The sequence below is a fragment of the Polyodon spathula genome, chromosome 10, assembly GCF_017654505.1.
Source record: "Polyodon spathula isolate WHYD16114869_AA chromosome 10, ASM1765450v1, whole genome shotgun sequence".
Taxonomy (NCBI): domain Eukaryota; kingdom Metazoa; phylum Chordata; class Actinopteri; order Acipenseriformes; family Polyodontidae; genus Polyodon; species Polyodon spathula.
Window position 1 is genome coordinate 36,249,118 of NC_054543.1, and position 18,651 is coordinate 36,267,768.

Here is an 18,651-nt window from a genome sequence, read left to right on the forward strand (position 1 = left end):
ACGTGTATTTATCTGAGGTATGAAATGTTATTTGCATTACACCGACCCTGCAATTAAACTTGAGAAGTCATATCCTAAACTGTATAGTTTGGTATGTTAAAGTTGAGGAAGTGGTTTATGACTGCCAGTTGCTCTTCTCGAATAACTCTCAGCTGTCACTTCGTAACACAGATGGTGTAAAACAATAGCCCAGTTTCTCAGCAGTCATTACACTTGCCAGAATCAAGAGGTACTGAGTGGACAGTGTCTAGCTAGTGGATGTGCTACAGTAGACAAATATATATTGTTTTAGATTTAAAACCTAGACAGAAAAAACATCAATGAACGGCAGTTATCTGACTGAAAATGTGCTCTTTAAGTTTTCTTTACAAGTGTTTGATGGTGTCAGCCTCTTTAACAGGTATGTAGACGTTTTACTTGCCTAGCTAACTTTACAGTTTAATGCTTGACACGACATATCTCAGAATTGACGTTCATTTGAATGCAGTAACACATGTATCAGTCATTCTCGCTGGTGGCTTTTTTTTTTTTTTCTAGAAAAGTTAACCAAACGTCTTGAGTAATTTTGAATGACCAAATTTAAAATGAAAAGAGAGCAAACCATGTTAATGATGTGTATGAGGTAGCAAAAAGTAAACTTCAGGGCCTGCACTAATAGTGCATTCCATATACTGTACTACATTTGCTTAACTGTTAAAGTTTAGGCAAAATATCTGAAGTGTTTCAATTTAGATACTATTTTTTTTTCTGAATGAAAGTCCTTTAAAGTTTTGGTGAAAGAAAGCTAAGCGCTGTTGACTGACAGGTGGTGCATGTGTTTCCTTTGGCTATTTATAACATTAGGTTATTACCATAACTCTGGTTCCCTGATAAGAGAATGACAACCATTACCAACTGGGAAGAGTCTCTCTGAACATCAATCTCTGAGCAAATATACAAAAGCTGCCCTATCAGGGCCCTGTTGTGAGGGGTGGGGGGGAAAGGGGAAGAGTCCCGCCCACCTACCTCCTGTTGAAGAGGGATGTTCTCACAGTAGCACATCGCCATTTTCTTTCAAAAACAGAGGTCAGCTGGGGACACGACCTCAAAGGGTAATGGTTTTCATTCTCTTTTTCAGGGAATCAGTGTTATGGTAATAACCTAACGTTCCCTTTCAAATCGAATGACAACCATTACCAAATGGGAAAGCTGTACTAAAGCTGTCGTGGCTCCAGATTACCGACAGTACAGCCCCACGGTGATAGCAACAGCGCCCACATGACGTCTAAGGGCATGCTGCCTGCAAAACTCTAGAGCGCAGAGAGGGTCTCGTTTGGTTTGTCACATCAAGGCGGTAAAAACGCACAAATGTCTGACTACCTGTCCATGTACCAGCATTGCATAACTTATCTAAGGAGGCGCCATGAAGGAAAGTCCATGAAGTTGCCTGGTCCCTGGTAACGGGGAGTCCATCTGTTCATAGGCCAAGCGTATCGCATCTGTCACCCAATGCGTTAGACGTTGCTTCCATAGGGTCTGACCTCTAGAGCGGGACCCGTAGCAGACAAACGGCTGGTTGGACTGTGTCCAGGACGCCGTCCTATCCAAACTGGGCATAGCGTATGTTGTCTACGGTCCTCCTCTGACTCGTGCGGGGGAGGTCTGAACGTTTTCAAAACCACTGATTGGTTAATATGGAATGAGGATACCATGTTGGGCAAAAAGGATGGATTAATGTTACCCACGAGTCACTTCCAGTGAAAGCCATACATGTGTCATCGATGGACAGTGCATGAAACTCTTACTTGTCTGGAAGTCATAATGGCTATTAAAAATGTCACTTTTAATGAAACAGGGCGCAGTTCTGCTGATGCCATGGGCTCAAATGGGGGACCCATAAGGGCCCGCAGTACCAGTTCTTCTGAAAGGCACCAGTCTTGGAAAACTTTCCATTTATATGAGTACTGGGCTCTAGTGCTCGGTGCCCTAGCAGACTGTAGTGTTTCCACTACTGCATCTGGCAAACCTCGTCTGAATAGACGGCTCTGTTCAATGGCCAGAGCCAGAGTTGGAGCTGGGCTGGGTCCGCTTGGCTCAGGAGGTGCTTGCACAGCAGTAGCTGCTACGGCTGATCCGACAACATTTCGGAGTAAACCAGGGGTGTCTCGACCATTTGGGTACAACCAGCAGAACCTGTGCTCTCTCCACCCTGATCCTTTCTAGTGTCAGGGGTATTAATGGTAGCGGAGGGAACGCATACAAGAGCCCCTGTCTCCAGGGGTGAGCTAGTGCATCTACTCCCAGTCTCTCTCCATGGAGAACCAGAGGGGGCAGTGAGTGGACTCGGATGTGGCAAAGAGGTCGACTCCTGCCGGTCGAAACCTCTCCCAAATCTGTTCCACCACTTGGAGCTCCTCTGGACAGGAGGTCTGCTGCCTTGTTGTCCACACCGGGGAGGTGAACTGCCCTGATGAAACGCAAGTTTCTGTGCGTCCAGGAGAGGAGTCTGCGCGCTGTGTGGTGCAGGCCTGGTGAGTGCAGGCCGCCTTTGTGATTTATGTAGGATACCACTGTGGTGTTGTCTGTCCAGACCAGCACTTGTTTGTGCGCTAATTGCTGGTGAAAATGTGATAACGCCATGCTCACTGCTTACAGCTCTTGTGCATTTATGTGCGCTTGCTGCTAATGTCCCTTAGACTGACTTCTTGTTGCTCTCCCATTTCAGACCAGTGGAGACGTCTGTAATGATCACTTCCCTTCTGTGAGGGGATCAATTACATGAAGCTTAGTGTAGTGAGAGAGTAATGGCCGCTCGCTAATCCCTGAAGAGGGGTCAAAAACAGCTCTACCCAGAAAACTGACCCCTGTTTTTGAAAGAAAATGGCGATGTTCTACTGTGAGGACGTCCCTCTTCAACAGGGGGTGGGCTGATTGTGCACTTGGATATGATAGAACTGCATCTTGGAGGACATACAGGAAGGACACATGTAAAAAGTGCTCTTGTTTGTTTCAGCTGTTCAATGTGTTCCTGTTGTATAATGCATTTGGGAATGCACAGTACAAGCACCTCAGCTGTTTGCACAGCTGTTGTTTCACATTAAAGCAAAACTATTTCACTGAGGGGGTGCATTTGTTCCACTTAAAACAGAATGATACCCCACCATGAAAAAACCAAGCTACCTTCATTTGTATGAAGTATCTATACAGTGTAATCCATTGAGTCTAAATGGCCTTGAATGTTTTGTTCTGTTTCCTTGTTAAAAAAAAAAAAAAAAAAAAAAGTCTGTGAGTTTCAGTTGTGCGTGGGCTAAGCGTGGGTTTGAATACAGCAATCCAAACTTTTTGCACATGCTGTAAAGCACAGAAACAACGTGACAAAATGTATTTGTAGCTGGAGGGTTTGAATTGGCTCTCTTGAATTTAATAATCTCCTGGTTTTGTCACCAGTGCTTCATTTAAGCTGTCAGTTTGTGTCACCACTGATTACCTGAACAAAACAATGAAGCTGAGGGCCTGAGGACAAAAAATGCTGCTGATTATAAGAGAGTCTAGTGTTTTATTTGGAAAGTGTTTTCTCTGGGTGGATAGATATAAAGATACACAAATTTCTGTGTTGCAACCAGGCACTGGATCTCTCCAAACTGAAATGGAGAGGCAGGAGGGAATGTTGTTATTGATGAGCCAGACACATTGAAAGAGTTTACTGTACAGTATGCTAGATTACACAACTTTGGACAGGAGCATGTTGTTGGAAACTACATTGTGTTTCTGAAAGGGGAATCCACCCTCTAATCTCAAACTGTTCCTTGAAAAAGCCCTCTTGCCTACACCTCCTTGTCGTTTCTTTGTTTGGACCTCCTCCCCTCCCCTGCCTCCACCTTGCAGCACACCTTGTCCAGGGGGAAGGTGGCACAGAGTACCACTTGTCCTGCCCACTGGGTTTAGTTATCACAACATACATTACATCATGGTTCAGCCAGCGTAGACGGGTGGCTATGGCGCGCCAATGGGCAAGGCCATGGGCTAAATTACACTACATTTCATTATGGTAATTTATAAACAATAAAGAATTGTTCATTTCCAATCTTGTGGGTGTCTCCTTTCTGAAATTGATGTGTCTATTTACTGTTTCACAAGAACCTTCTCTGAAATCAGAGAGGGCAAGACAGCTCCCGACACCGGATTTGAAGATAATCTCCCTGTAACAGAGCACTGTTCAAATGAGTTCAGAGGTCTTTTCCCAGTAGATTTCTATCCCTTTTACAATGTTGCCTCACTCCAGATCAGTTACTTTTATCATTCCTAATAATTACATTTAATCTTCAGCTAATTTATTTTGGGGGAGGTATTTTTTATTTATGTTTTTAATTGCTATTGGGCTTCTGTTCAGATAAACATTTGATTGTTGTTGCTGGGATCTGGCAATGGTAACTGTAGCACCTGCCATTCAATCATCCTGTCTTTGCTTATATTTAGATTATATTGCCTGTCACATTGGTAGCTTTTGTTGTTGACATCTTGCTTTGGAAGGATGAATTCTCCAAAACAGTATTGTCATTGCATTATTAAAATTCAAACAAACAGTGAATTAAAACAATTTAACAAAACCATCTTTTTTTTATATTCCTCAGATTTAGTATTTAATTTCCATTTCTGCTAATTCAGATTTAAAACACTATTGTAGATTTATTTGATTATGCCAACGTATGTAAAGGGTATCCGACAAAGGCGCTTTAATTTTAAACAGGGCTTTTGCTGTTCAATGACTGGGTTTATTTCTGTGTGTTGTAGGGCTGATCCAGTGTTCCAATCATGAGACCCGTTTGGTAAAAATGCTCTTCACTGGCTACAACAAAGTGGTTCGTCCAGTAGAAGATTATCGGGACGCTGTCGTCGTCACAGTGGGGCTCCAGTTGATCCAGCTCATCAGTGTGGTGAGGAGAATCATCTCTCTGACAATCTGGGCTTTTTGTTCATCACACTTAATTAACACTGTGCAAATAATGCTTACTTGTTTAACTTTTTATCAATAGGATGAAGTGAATCAGATAGTAACAACCAATGTGCGCCTGAAACAGGTAAATATGAACTGCTAAATAACTTCTTGAGGAACCATACAAACAGTAGATAAAAGCAAAGTGAAAAACAGATAGAGACAGAGATAGATAGATACATAGAAAGAGAGATATTGTTATTTTAAAAATATCTTTATCATAAATAATCATACATTAATCAAATAATTCAATAACTATACAAAACATATACATATTTAAACAAACAATATTTATACATTAAATGTTATATATTTATTATTTATTTATTTGTTTAAAATCACACCCTCATAATTAAAATTCCTTCTTCCACTAAACACACCACTTCACCAACAGCCCACACTGTTTGGAACAACTCCAATTGATGTGCTAATTTATTATACATAAAATCAATTCACACTCTGCAAGCCACCAACACTTTAAACACATATATTACATCAGCAGTCAGTACATTGCTCAGTTTATTTTTTCTGCTTTTTAAAATGGCTAATTTAGCTTGACCAATAAGAAAATTTGCCAATTTAACTCTAGACTTATTCCGCTTAGGAAAATTAACCCCATATAGAAAAACAACATGGGAGAAATTAATTCCTAAACAATTAAACAACTTGTCTAGTAAATTCATCAGAGACAGAACAAAAAACAATGAAAAACAATTTCTCTCTGCGATATAAAAGCATGCTTATCATCTGATTCTGACTGGATAATACTGAGAAACGAGTTCACTGCAACAGTGGTGTGCAGAACTCTCCACTGGATCTCAACTGGAGATCACCTGCCTTTCTAATCACCTAATAAAAACGTATTACTTCTGCTTTTTTTTTATCAGTTTGTCTTCGCAGAGGACACTTCTCCAAGCAATCATTTAATATTTCTACATCTTTTTTCCCAAAACAAAGACTACAACATCATTAAGCATAGGCCACCACTTGTATAGGCGCCACTGGTACATTTGGAATGGACAAGCTAGATAACAAAAGCCTTAATCTGTGGGGTAACTGTTCAATTGAGAGTGAATATAACATCCCAGACATGGAACAACCTTAGAGAATTTCCCTCTGCACCTGAATAGGAGAGCTAAGCACACCATTGATTTTAAGTGTACTAAAAACATTACTGTAGAGTAACTGAATTTTGCCCAAAAAACTCAGACTGAAACCAAAACCTTTAACTACATTAAATAAATACTTATGATCTATATGATCAAAAGCTTTCTTCTGATCTAAAGAAATGAGACCAGCTTTAAATCCCCAAAGCTTAGAGGCTGCTATTAGACACAAATCGGAAAGACATTATCAAACATTGATCTGCTGGGGACACAGTACATTTGATTGAAATGCCCCACACAATTCATCACTTTGCCCAACCTGTTCGACAAAGTTTTTGACAAAAATTTGTAATCTGTACAAAGTAGACTTATAGGACTACAGTTCTGTATATTACATAAGTCTCCTTTCTTTGGTAGCAAAGTCAATACTGTGTGCCAACAGTTCAAAGGCAGTTCCTTTTCTGCAATACTCTCAAGTATCACTTCAAACAGGTCTTTTTCGACTGTAGTTCAGTCGAAAAAGATTTTTTACCATTGTTAGGTCCCAAAAGAGCATTAGAGAACTCCTGGAAAGTCAACTTTCTCTCCAACTGATTTCTTCTCAAGAAATTGGACCAGACCCTCTAGGAACTGTTGAGTTTTACCAGACCAGTTAGAGTAAAAATCCATACAGTACTCCCGGATCACCTCAGTTGAAGCTTAGTAGTTGTCCTTGATTGCTAAACTAGTACTCTTAGTAATAGTATACCGTTGACAAAGTAATTTAATCTGAACTTTAGAGACATCCCACCATGGCCTTAAGGATGAAAAATTACATTGTTGCCTTCTCCATCGTTCCCAAAAAAAGGTGAAGCATTTAATAAAATGGATATCATTTAAAATCTTAATGTTTAAATGCCAATATGAAGTATATACACATGGAGAAGGGATAAGCTTGTTCAAATTAACTGAACTATGGTCAGAAAAGCTAGTAGGATATATATCACAGGTAGTAAATACATTTAAATGATGCTTAAAAACTTATCAAGTCTAACTAATGAAATATGTCCAGCACTCCCTTTCACCCAAGTATACTGGCGAGCATCAGGTTTCATCAACCTCCACACATCCTCTAGATCATGCTCTCTTAAGACAGAGACCAGCTCATTGATTGAACTTGGATGGGGTTCAGAGTCATTTCTATCAACCTTGTTGTCTACTGAACAATTAAAATCCCCAGCCAATAAAACCACATCCTCAGGATGACACTGTGCCAGTACTTTATTCATAGTTTGGAAGAATAACACTCTCTCTCCCATCATTTGGAGCATAAACGTTTATAAAGACAAGCATCTTACTACAAATACTGACTTGAACTTTTAATAGCCACCCTTGAACCTCTTCACTCACAATGAAAGAATCTGGTTTAAAATCTTTATAAAATAAACTTGCGACTCCTGCACTGAAATTAGTGTCATGGCTCAGTATAACCTCCCCCTCCCATTGTTTAAACCAATCTGCCTTATTGTTTTCATCGGTATATGTTTCTTGAATCAGGCAGCACTCAGTTTCTTTTGTATTAAATATTCAAAAACTGCTGTTCTCTTTCCTACATCTCTCCCTCCATTGATATTTAAGGTACCCAAAATAAAAGTCAGCATATTAGGAGTAAAAAAGAAAATAAACACAACAAACCAATAGACAGAAAGAAAATAAGATAATTGGGCATGTCCTAAACATTTTTACAAGATCTAAAAGAAACACGCACTTTGCTCATTAAATTCTTCAATCAGTCTTCTTTTTTTTCTCAATTCCTCAATATATATATATCTTTAATTATCTCCAGAAAACTATGAATATTTTCATTACTGTACCCGCCTCTCTCCAACTGATTAGCGGACACTTCACAAGTTACTGAGGAGTCAGTATTGCTCTCACTCACATCATCATCGGTATCTCTGCTGTCTTCCACTTCCATTATACTCTGAGTTGCTGTGAGATTGGCAACACTGCTAACACTAACACAGACCGTGTCTCTTCTCACAGCTAAACTATTCCCTGGGTCATCGCTATGAGAGATTATAGTTTCTGAGCACACATTGTGTTTCACTGAATGAATCTGAATAATTGGCACCATCAACCATCAAACTTTTTTAGCAGGGACCGCAAGAGGCAAAAGAGAAACTAAAACCCCACTAATTACTAATCCCTGCTGCAACCTTTTGAACTAATTCCTTATTATTGAGGAAAACCACTACAGATTTATTCGTCTTCGAAGCCGACTTAATGTTACTACACCCAACTACTTTTCGGAGTTCGACAACACATTTTTGCACCGGTATGACTTAGCCATAGCGGCCATGTCTGTTAAAGAACAAACACTTAAATAAACAAACAATCCATTTAACCAACACAACAAAGAAAAAGAAAGAAAAAAATGAAAAAGAGAACAAAAATAACAAACATGCTCACACGCCAATCACTCGAGATTCAATCCCTCCCAGCAACCTCAGCGACAGACAGTATGAAACTAGATAGATAGATAGATAGATAGATAGATAGATAGATAAACAGATCAGTGTGAATAAAAGGGCATTCAGGTTCTTCTGCACCTCATAACCCCACATTGAAGAGACATACATTATATTTTAATGTAAGATAGTCATGATTGTGGGATAAAATGAATTATTTTTAGACACAATTTGTATACATCTCTATTTAGATACAAACAGTTGATGAGGCACATTAGTTAGAGCTTAAAGCTCTACTGTAGATATTGGTAGTGAGTTAAGAGAGTGTCAGTCTTTTGCAACATAAATTAAATGAATTTTCCCATTCCTTATGTCATTAGTTTAATCCCCAAGGAATCTGGAGCAGTACAGATATATGGACTTTATCGTTTAAAGTTAACGTCTATTAACTCTTGTTCCTTATTCAGCAATGGAAAGACGTTAATTTAAAGTGGAATCCAGATGACTATGGTGGGATTAAAAAGATTAGAATCCCTTCTGCTGATATCTGGCGCCCAGACCTGGTTCTTTACAACAAGTAAGAATGCAAACATTTTCATTGAAAATGTTGCTTTTTAAATGTATAAATTTAAACTAAGCGAATTACAATATTTAATAGGAAATCATGTGCTAATTAATGTCTTACTATTTTTTTTTTTTTTAATTAAGGGAACTTAGATACCATTAAAGTAAGTGTTTATATATGTATGTATGTATGTATGAATGTTTATTATTAGGCTTCCAGGGCAGAATGGCTGGGAAACCTATTGTTGTTGTAAGGATTATTATTATTATTATTATTATTATTATTATTGATAATTGTTTTTTGTCATTATTCTAACAACCCATGACAAGTGCACCCGCTGATATTAAGCCTTGATATCATGGGTACTCTTGAGACCACAGGCTGTGTGAAATGCACTGCCATGCCTCCCAGACAGCCTGTCCTAGAAAACATTGCCTGGTGCCACTCTCACCACTGGTGGGCTTGCAAATTTCAGTCACTGTCGTCTAGAACATGCTGCACCCCCCTGCTTGCTTGTGGCGGTCCTAACTATAAAGATGATGATTTGAATTCCTGTCATTGCAGTGCCGATGGTGATTTTGCTATCGTTCATGAGACTAAAGTTCTGCTGGAAAGCAACGGCATGATCACTTGGACGCCTCCAGCTATTTTCAAGAGCTACTGTGAGATTATAGTGACACACTTTCCATTTGATCTGCAAAACTGCAGTATGAAGCTGGGAACCTGGACCTATGATGGAACATCAGTTGTAATCAACCCGGTAAATGTATATTTTATTCACTTTAAAGGGTACATAAGTACCTTTTTATTTTACTGTCTTACTGTGACAAGATAGTGGATACAGGTGCAGAGGTGATACAGTGCAGGAATGAAATAGTGCAGTAATGAAACAGACTGAGTTTTTATTTTTAATCCAGGTTTTTTAATGCACATTTCACTGAGTCTCTCACAGTCCTTCTAATTTTAGATTTACAAAACCAAGGAAGGAACAGATTACAATTCTCCATCCCCTTTTATGTTGTCACGCATGGTCCCTGGGTAAATTAATGCAGTTATCTCTACAATTTGCTGCTGCTACATCATTTCCCTTCCAGATCAATATGTCTTGCAACGGAGTCTCGCCTTCTTCCAGACTGACTGACTTCCCAACCCTGGGAAGGAACTGTCAGGCCAGCCCATCCAAAGAACTCGCAGAACTACATTTCCGATCATCCTCCCTCTGACTGGTAAATCCATCTCAATTACATATGTCAGCAGCAGGATGATGGGAAATGTAGTTCTGAGAGGTCCATGAGGGTACATGTGAAGCCATCTTGACACAGAATGCAATTTAAAAGTTTTAAAAGTGGTCAAAATGTTAAAAAAAATAAAATAATTAAAACAATACACATACCTTATGTAAACAGCTGTAGCAACGCATGGGAACATGCAACACAATAAAATAAAAAGGTCCTTAGGTACCCTTTAAATAGGGGAACTAGGAAAGGGAACCCTTTCAAAAACAACCTATAGGTTTCTATAGACCTGTCATCCAAATGTCCCAATTATCTATAAAAGCCTATAGGTTCAATACAATATCCTGTAGGTCTTCTATAGAAGTCTATAAACATTCTATAGAAGTATTCTGTAGGTAACCTATCAGTTATTTTCCTAAGGGAAGCATCCCTGCTAAAATCTAAGCTTGAATTCCTGACTAAATTCCTCACTATTTATTCACAGTATAGAGCTAACATAACTGATAAGGAACGTGAACTTACCTACATTGACTTACAGTTTCAGTCATCTAATCTTGGCCCTCTGTCTGCACAGGGTGCCCAGTGTCATTTGTAAACCCCTACATGAAGATGTCACCACTTGTGCTGAATTGCTGATCTTGGCTGGGCACCCACAGGGAGTGCCCTTTGAGATCTCGCGGGTTAGGAAGGAAGTCTAAGGAGAGCTGGTCCACTCTGGTCAGGTGACTGACAGGCCTTGGCCTCTCCACCTGGGTTCAGACGCACTTGGTAACACGCAGTGCTGTTTAGATGAGGCACCGGCGAGTAAACATTGGAATTGGAAATGTCAACATTTTTGTGATACCCAATATTATAAGTAAAAAATATAATGTGTCTAGGGTGTCTCTTATTGTAATGGCTTCTTGAACTGTACAAAAGTGCATCTCTTATACTATGCCCCACGACACACACAACGTATTAACCCATTATAAATCACACAAATGAAGATTGGACTGAAATTGACATCTCTCTGAATAATATGTACAGGCCTACAGGTGCTGTGTTGTGGTGTGACTGTTTATTACAAACAATGAAAAAATCAGTTAATAGCATGATTAATTTTACAAAAGGTACCAGGTATGTTTTTGTTTCTGTTGCTTTTGATTTGATTTTTGAACATGGGAATTAATTGTGGTGTTCTATACACAGGATGTACTGGTATTTTGGCAAATACTTCACTGTGAATGGTTGATTTCTGATAGGGGATTTATAATTGAAAAACACTTAAAACTTCCCCGCAATTGGCCAGTAACAGTGAGTAAAACCATTAGAAGGGTGAACTAAAACTCATTTATTTATTCCAGGAGAGTGATAGGCCAGACTTAAGCAACTTCATGGAGAGTGGGGAGTGGGTTATGAAAGATTACCGCGGCTGGAAACACTGGGTTTATTACGCCTGCTGTCCTACCACGCCTTACCTGGATATCACCTACCATTTCCTGATGCTACGACTACCTCTCTACTTCATTGTCAATGTCATCATCCCATGCCTGCTCTTTTCATTCCTGACTGGCCTGGTATTTTATCTTCCCACAGATTCTGGTAAGCAGTTTTTCCAATTGCCATGAAGTAAAACTCTTCACTATTGCATCAAATCTCTCGTCTTATCCATAGGATCCAGTAACCCTTCAAGGCACACCAGGAGTTTAACTCCCAGCATGGTGTTAGAGGGCACTCTACTGCTGAGGATGCAGTATTACAGATGAGATGCTTTACCATGGTCCTGTCTGCTTTGTCTGCTGAACGAACATTAAAGATGCCTTGACGTTATTATTTAGAGGAAGTGCTGGGGTATAAATATGGATACATTTTCTTTTTTTGCTTATGTATGATGCAGGCTTTCCAAGGAAAAAAAGAATGGTCCTTTAATGTATTTTGTGTCCAGTTGCATCTTCTGTTTTGATTTTGCTGGATGTGTAATGCATGGTCTGTTTACTTTGCTGCTACTGCCCCAGGATACCCCTGAAATCAGCATTCTGCTTCTCCGTTTTTTCTCCTGGTTAAATACATTTCCACATAGAGTTCCTAATAATATGTATTTAAAGACTGATGATCAAAGGAAGCTCTAGAGGGAAGATGCTCCTTTATACAAGTCAATGGTGTCAGGATTTTTTTCTTAGGACCGCAAGGGTATTGGAAGGAGCTCAAAGGCTCATTTAATTCCATTATCCTAATGAGTATGCACTGTATCCAATCAGCTATTAACATTGACAGTGACGCAGTGAGGAGCCTCAGCCACCACTATGCTCTGGGGTAAGTGCTTGTATATTAAACTGCAGGAGTGCGTTAGAGGATTACAAAGAACAATCCAATAAATAACACCGCCTCTGGAAAGCTAAAGTTGTGTACAAGGTCCCACATGAACCTTGGATTAACCAAGGAATGTAATTTGTGAAAATGTGTGACATGGTGTATTTTTTGTCTGATGTCTCGTTATTTTTTGTGATGATTTTTTGTTGCTCAGAAAATGTATAACAAAAAATATGAATCCTGACCTGGAAAAAAAAGGGTGACTCCTACATTATCTTTCTCCAGGTTCTCTCTCTCCATTACTTCCAGACAGCCACTTAACCCTTTTGGCTGAGGAGATGTCACCTCCTGCCATGTACAGTTCTGTTGTAGCCATTCATATTTTTGACAGCAGTTATAAATCGTCATGGTTTCCTCTCCTGACAGGGCTACACCGTTAGCACACTGTGCAGTTTGGCTAATTCAGATACACTGCAGCCAGGTGCCATTATGAATGTAGTTAGGCTTCCTCTGGTCATTATCTAAAAAAATAATAATAATAATTTTATTGATGAATGTGGCTCATTAAAGTATGGCTCATTCGCACCGACTGCTGTTTACTGTCTGCTGAGTGATAAGTAGCATCTTGTCTTTTGCTCCATAGGTGAGAAGATGACCCTGAGTATATCTGTCTTGCTGTCCCTGACTGTGTTTCTTTTGGTTATTGTGGAGCTCATTCCTTCAACTTCCAGCGCGGTGCCATTAATTGGGAAATATATGCTGTTCACCATGGTGTTTGTCATCGCATCCATCATCATTACAGTGATCGTAATTAATATCCACCACCGCTCCCCCAGCACTCATACCATGCCACAGTGGGTACACAAGGTGAGTTCAGCAGGCCTGAACTAGGTTTCTAGCTCCTTTTTCTAAATGCTTGTGAAAGATTATTTAGGAAAGAAGACAGTAAAACAACCACTTTGCTATATATATTGTAACCGAGCTGCAACTCACTACGATTCGTTGTCCCTTTAAAACAGGACCCAGCACACAGAAATGGAAGTTTTCAAAAGCGCATGCGCGCTATTTTTAATAAACACTCAAAACACAAAATAAACAAACACCAAATAAACACCTAGCTCTTACGAGCACTAAATACACCATTGCAGGTCCCTGACTAACGCGCAGGACAGCTAAGCGGTTTACCCGACATAACATACAAAAAGGCTTTTACACACTACCTTTTCTTACAGTTGAAAGCACCATCAACCGGGATCTTGACACAGCAGCCCTGAACACACTGGCTGCTTCCTCTAAATACCCTGCACCTGGCTCTACATTACAATGATAGCCAGGTGCATGGGATAACTAATAATGAAACAATTAACACTTCAACAACAAATGTGCACTCTCACATGTTTTTGGCTGGGAGGATATTAACCCCCTCCCTGTCGTGTTACTATATATATATATATATATATATATATATATATATATATATATATATATATATATATCTCGGAGCCAGCAGAGGCCTGGCACAGCTTGACTCCTTTATTTCCTACAAATACATATTATTTAGTAATGTTAGTTAGCTCTGTCCACATGGATGAAATTCTTCCAGAATCTTGTTTTCTGTGGTACTTGCCCCAAAAGCCCAACTACATCTTTGACTGTGGAAACTGACATGTATAAACAGCAGAATTCATGTAAATGCTTTTCTTTTTGCATAACTAGACAGTTTAATGCACACTTCAGGAAGCCTTGCATGGCATTACAAGCTGTGGGTTTGCTTGTTTGCTCAGTCACTGTGAATGTTTTACATTGCAGCCATGCACTGCTGTTGTGAAGCTCAAAAAACGTAGCTTCTATTTCACTGACAGTTTTGTTTTGACGACTATAGATACATATTTTGCCTATCAGTTAACTGCTTCAATATGATTAACCGGTCCCTTAAGATGTGGTATTAAAAATACCTGTTAAAACACCACCACAATAAATGTATTCAGAAATGGTTTAGTTCCTACAATTTATAAACCTTGCTATTCAATTGATCAAAACGCAGCAGATCTAGAATTTAAGTCTCTTCAGTGTACTTCGGTCTTTAAATATATGTGTAAAACATCAGGAGGAACCTATTTTAATTACATTAATGCTCACAATATTTAGATACACCACTTTTTAAACCAATTGAATATACTCTAATAAAGTACAATTGAGACTGGTAAAATCTCTATTGTATGACTATTGGTTAGAGGCTGTTTACAGTGGATCATTGAGTAGCATGGGATTAGTGTTACATTTATTTCTTACTTGGTTTTTATATACTGTACCTGCTATATCATTTACAAACATTATGATATCCACAGATGGCACTGGATGGTTATCTTTAAAGTAATTTTAGATAACAAAATAATTCTATAAATCTTAGGCATTTGCACTTTCTTTAGCGACATAGGTTAAAAGAAACCTGCTATAGCCTGTAGCACACAAGTATTTTACATTATACACATGATATGTGGTACTGCTTGAGGTTAAAGGAAGATCTCACTTTCTGTGCTTTAGTTTTGTTAGTTTGCTCTTGTACTTTCAGGTCAGTTTACTTCAGGAGTGTCTTCTGGGTCAAAGCATGTTACTGTTTGCAAGCATGTCAGTCAGTAGGGGAAGCATCTGATTGGTTATTGTCAGGAAAGACGCCAGTGAAGGGGTGGGGACAATTTCTCTCGCCAGGTGAAATGACCCAGAAAGTGCAAGACAGTCTAACAGCATGGCTTTCTTTAACCAGATGGAGTAACAGATACCAGTTGTGAAATGAAAACACATAGTTGCTATGAAATGATTTTATTTTAAAGCTGAACATTTGAGACGTATAGTTTCATTTTAAGTAATAGGTAACCGTTTCTTGGACAACAGCATCACCTACTGTCTACAACCTGAAACTGCTAAATAAAGAACAAGCACACCTTTAAACAGTTTTTATATTTCTGACGGAAACCTCCAGTAATAAACATCATTAACTGAATGAAATGGTACAGTACCTACCAAATACAGCAGTTAACCTTACTTTTTGTTTTTGATTCATTCTGCAGATTTTTATTGACACTATTCCAAACATCATGTTCTTCTCCACCATGAAACGGCCCTCAAGAGAGAGACAGGAAAAGCGTATCTTTACAGAGGACATTGACATCTCAGATATCTCCGGAAAACCTGGTCCTGCCTCTGTCACTTTCCAGTCACCAATCACCAAAAACCCTGATGTGAAAAGTGCAATAGAAGGAATCAAATACATTGCAGAAACAATGAAGTCTGACCAAGAAGCCAATAACGTAAGACTCTTCTGTTTCAAAAAAGCAATAATAATAAGATGACAGCAAAACAAATTTATATTAAGGCTGACATCACTTCCTTTTTTTATTATTATTTTTGCATGATGATGTTGCAAGAAATGTGACTTAGTCTTAGTTATGAGATATCCTGTAGCCTTTAACTCCTCGTGTGTGTGTGTGTGTGTGTGTGTGTGTGTGTGTGTGTGTGTGTGTGTGTGTGTGTGTGTGTGTGTGTATATATATATATATATATATATATATATATATATATATATATATATATATATATATATATATATATATACACACACACACACACACATTAGATTTTACAATCATTAAACTGTCAAGGTATCATCAGTTTCCATTATATTACCAACCTCAGTTTGAGAGATACAGCTCTCCAGCTCCACCACCTTGCAATACTGTATCTGGGGGACCTGGTTTGTCACATAGCTGTCCTGCCCACGTTCAGATGGCCTGCCATTGACTGTAGTCAAAAAGTTCAAACTTTGAATTGGTCAGCCATCTTTCCTATTATTTCTGCACAACTGATTGATTGGTTTTGGGGTTGTCTTTTGATATCATTTGTTAGCAATTCTTCTTAACGCCATGCTTCAATCTTTCTTTGCAGGCGGCTGAAGAATGGAAGTTTGTGGCAATGGTGCTTGATCACATTCTGCTTTGTGTCTTCATGTCTGTCTGTGTCATCGGGACATTGGGTGTGTTTGCTGGTCGTCTAATTGAACTCAATCAGCAGGGATAGGAAGGCTGGCATGGTCAAGCAGTTGGGTTAATGTAAATTGAATGTGATCTATGTATGTCCTTTAAAAGGTCTGCTTGTGTATGGAAATAAACATGTTTAGATACTACATTATTAACCAGAAAAATAAACATTTAAAAGTGTTAGTGTTGTTCAAAGAGTCTTTTTACAAGTTTATGCCAATATTCCTTCACATACTATTGTATATCGATACACAATGGGCTCAAAGGAAGTTTATAAGTAACATGCAATTACCTATTTTAAATAAAGGATAATTACAAAACATGGATTTAAAAGAGTGCAACTGAAATAGAATGTCACCTGAAAAACATGAATGCAAGGCAGCCCTGAATTAACTGCATGAAACTCCTACAACTGTCATTACATTCAATGCTTTAACACCGTCTTGTCGTAGAACTGTGGCACCTCTCTCTCTCTCTTTTTGTAATGTTTCTATTTTGTATTTACCAAAACAGTGATGAGATGTTTAATAAAATACTTTTACCTGTAGCACACATTGGATTGTCAAAGAGTATTGTTCAGCCTTGCCTACTAACACAATTGTCAAAACGGATACCTTGATGCTGTATACAAGGGGACAAGGTTTTGTATTAAATTGTAAATTTAGATAATATTGCAAATGATAATTTTGCTTTATAAACACCCTGCAGGTGAAAATTATTTCTGCTTGACATTGTGCGTGCTTTATAATGTCCACAAAAGATTTTCTGTATAACGGTGTATGCAGTGATTATAACATGTTATGATGTCAATATAATTTGTTATTATGATTCCCTTTCAATTTGAAGACAACCACCAACCAATACTTTTGGGTTATGCCTGCCTTAGGTAGGTATTCTCTGAGCATTTTATGTTAAAGCTGCTGATAGGCCCCTCCGTGGAGTTACGTCCTCTGTCCCACCTGCCGAGGGAATAAGTAGTCGTTCCGTGCAGCTCACTTGCTCTTTTGCCTCTCACCTATGGTAAGGTACAATTCTGTGTCATTAGCCAGAGAGTGTTTTTTGAAAGAGCTCCTCTGAGTCGACTGTAATTCCCTTGCATTCATGCTGAGAGCCAGCTTGCTGCCCTCGTTGAATCATGGCTCTATTTTGAGTGTCGTTTTTCCTCCTTCTTCACGGTCTGCTTCACTTGTGTCGCAGGTAGTCTTTTCTGCCTGTTGTATGAATATGATTGCCTGTACAGTATTGGTGTGTGCGTGGGTTGTCTTTCAACCTACACCTTCACGGAGAACACCGTTCCTCCACTGGGGCTTGTCGTTCACGCAGCTTAGACGAAATAAACAACAGTCAGTCAGCCGTGTGTTCTTCCACCAGAGCTGTGCTCTAGCCTACCTCGTTGTTGACTAGACCTCGCTGGCTGCCTTGTGCGCTGGACCTTAAAAAAAAAAAAAAAAAAAAAAAAAAAAAAAAAAAAAAGGTGTGTTCTTCCTTCTGTTCTTATCAACTAACTGAGCTCTCGCTTGCCACAGATTCAGCCTGTGTGTCTCCCCTGATGCATGCTGCTCACCAGGATGACCAGGTAGCTGACTACACGCGGTTAGGGTAAGCACCGTTCTCAAGAAGACGGGTTCTGCTCGATATACTTTCTGGTGCCAAATGATTACGACGGGTTTCGCCCCATCCTATGACACCTGTGACACCTCAACGAGTTCTTGAGGGAGAGAAGGTTTCAGATGGTCACACATCGCCACATCCTCCAATCTGTCCAGCCGGGCGATTGGTTTTCAACAGTGGACTTGAAGGATGCGTATTTTCACGTTCCTAGCCATCCAGCGCACTGAAAATATCTCCGCTTAGAATTTAAGGGGAGCATATTTGAGTTTTCCGTGCTGCCTTACAGCCTCTCCTTAGCCTCCCGCATCTTTTCGAAGTGCGTGAATACAGTCCTAGCCCCCTTGCAGAGGGGCATATCGGCAGCTCAGCGAATACCTACCTATGGAAGG

General features: G+C 39.3%; 1 protein-coding gene across 1 annotated transcript; it reads left to right on the forward strand.

Annotated features, from left to right (window-relative positions):
- The first annotated feature begins 221 nt into the window (after positions 1-221).
- On the forward strand, positions 222-17,497 carry LOC121321479 (acetylcholine receptor subunit alpha). The gene is made up of 9 exons (XM_041260446.1): positions 222-400; positions 4,771-4,913; positions 5,013-5,057; positions 8,996-9,105; positions 9,658-9,853; positions 11,672-11,909; positions 13,261-13,484; positions 15,686-15,925; positions 16,560-17,497. Exons 1-9 carry the CDS (start codon positions 346-348, stop codon positions 16,689-16,691), a joined length of 1,383 nt encoding a protein of 460 aa, XP_041116380.1. The 5' UTR covers positions 222-345; the 3' UTR covers positions 16,692-17,497.
- Positions 17,498-18,651: the final 1,154 nt, after the last annotated feature.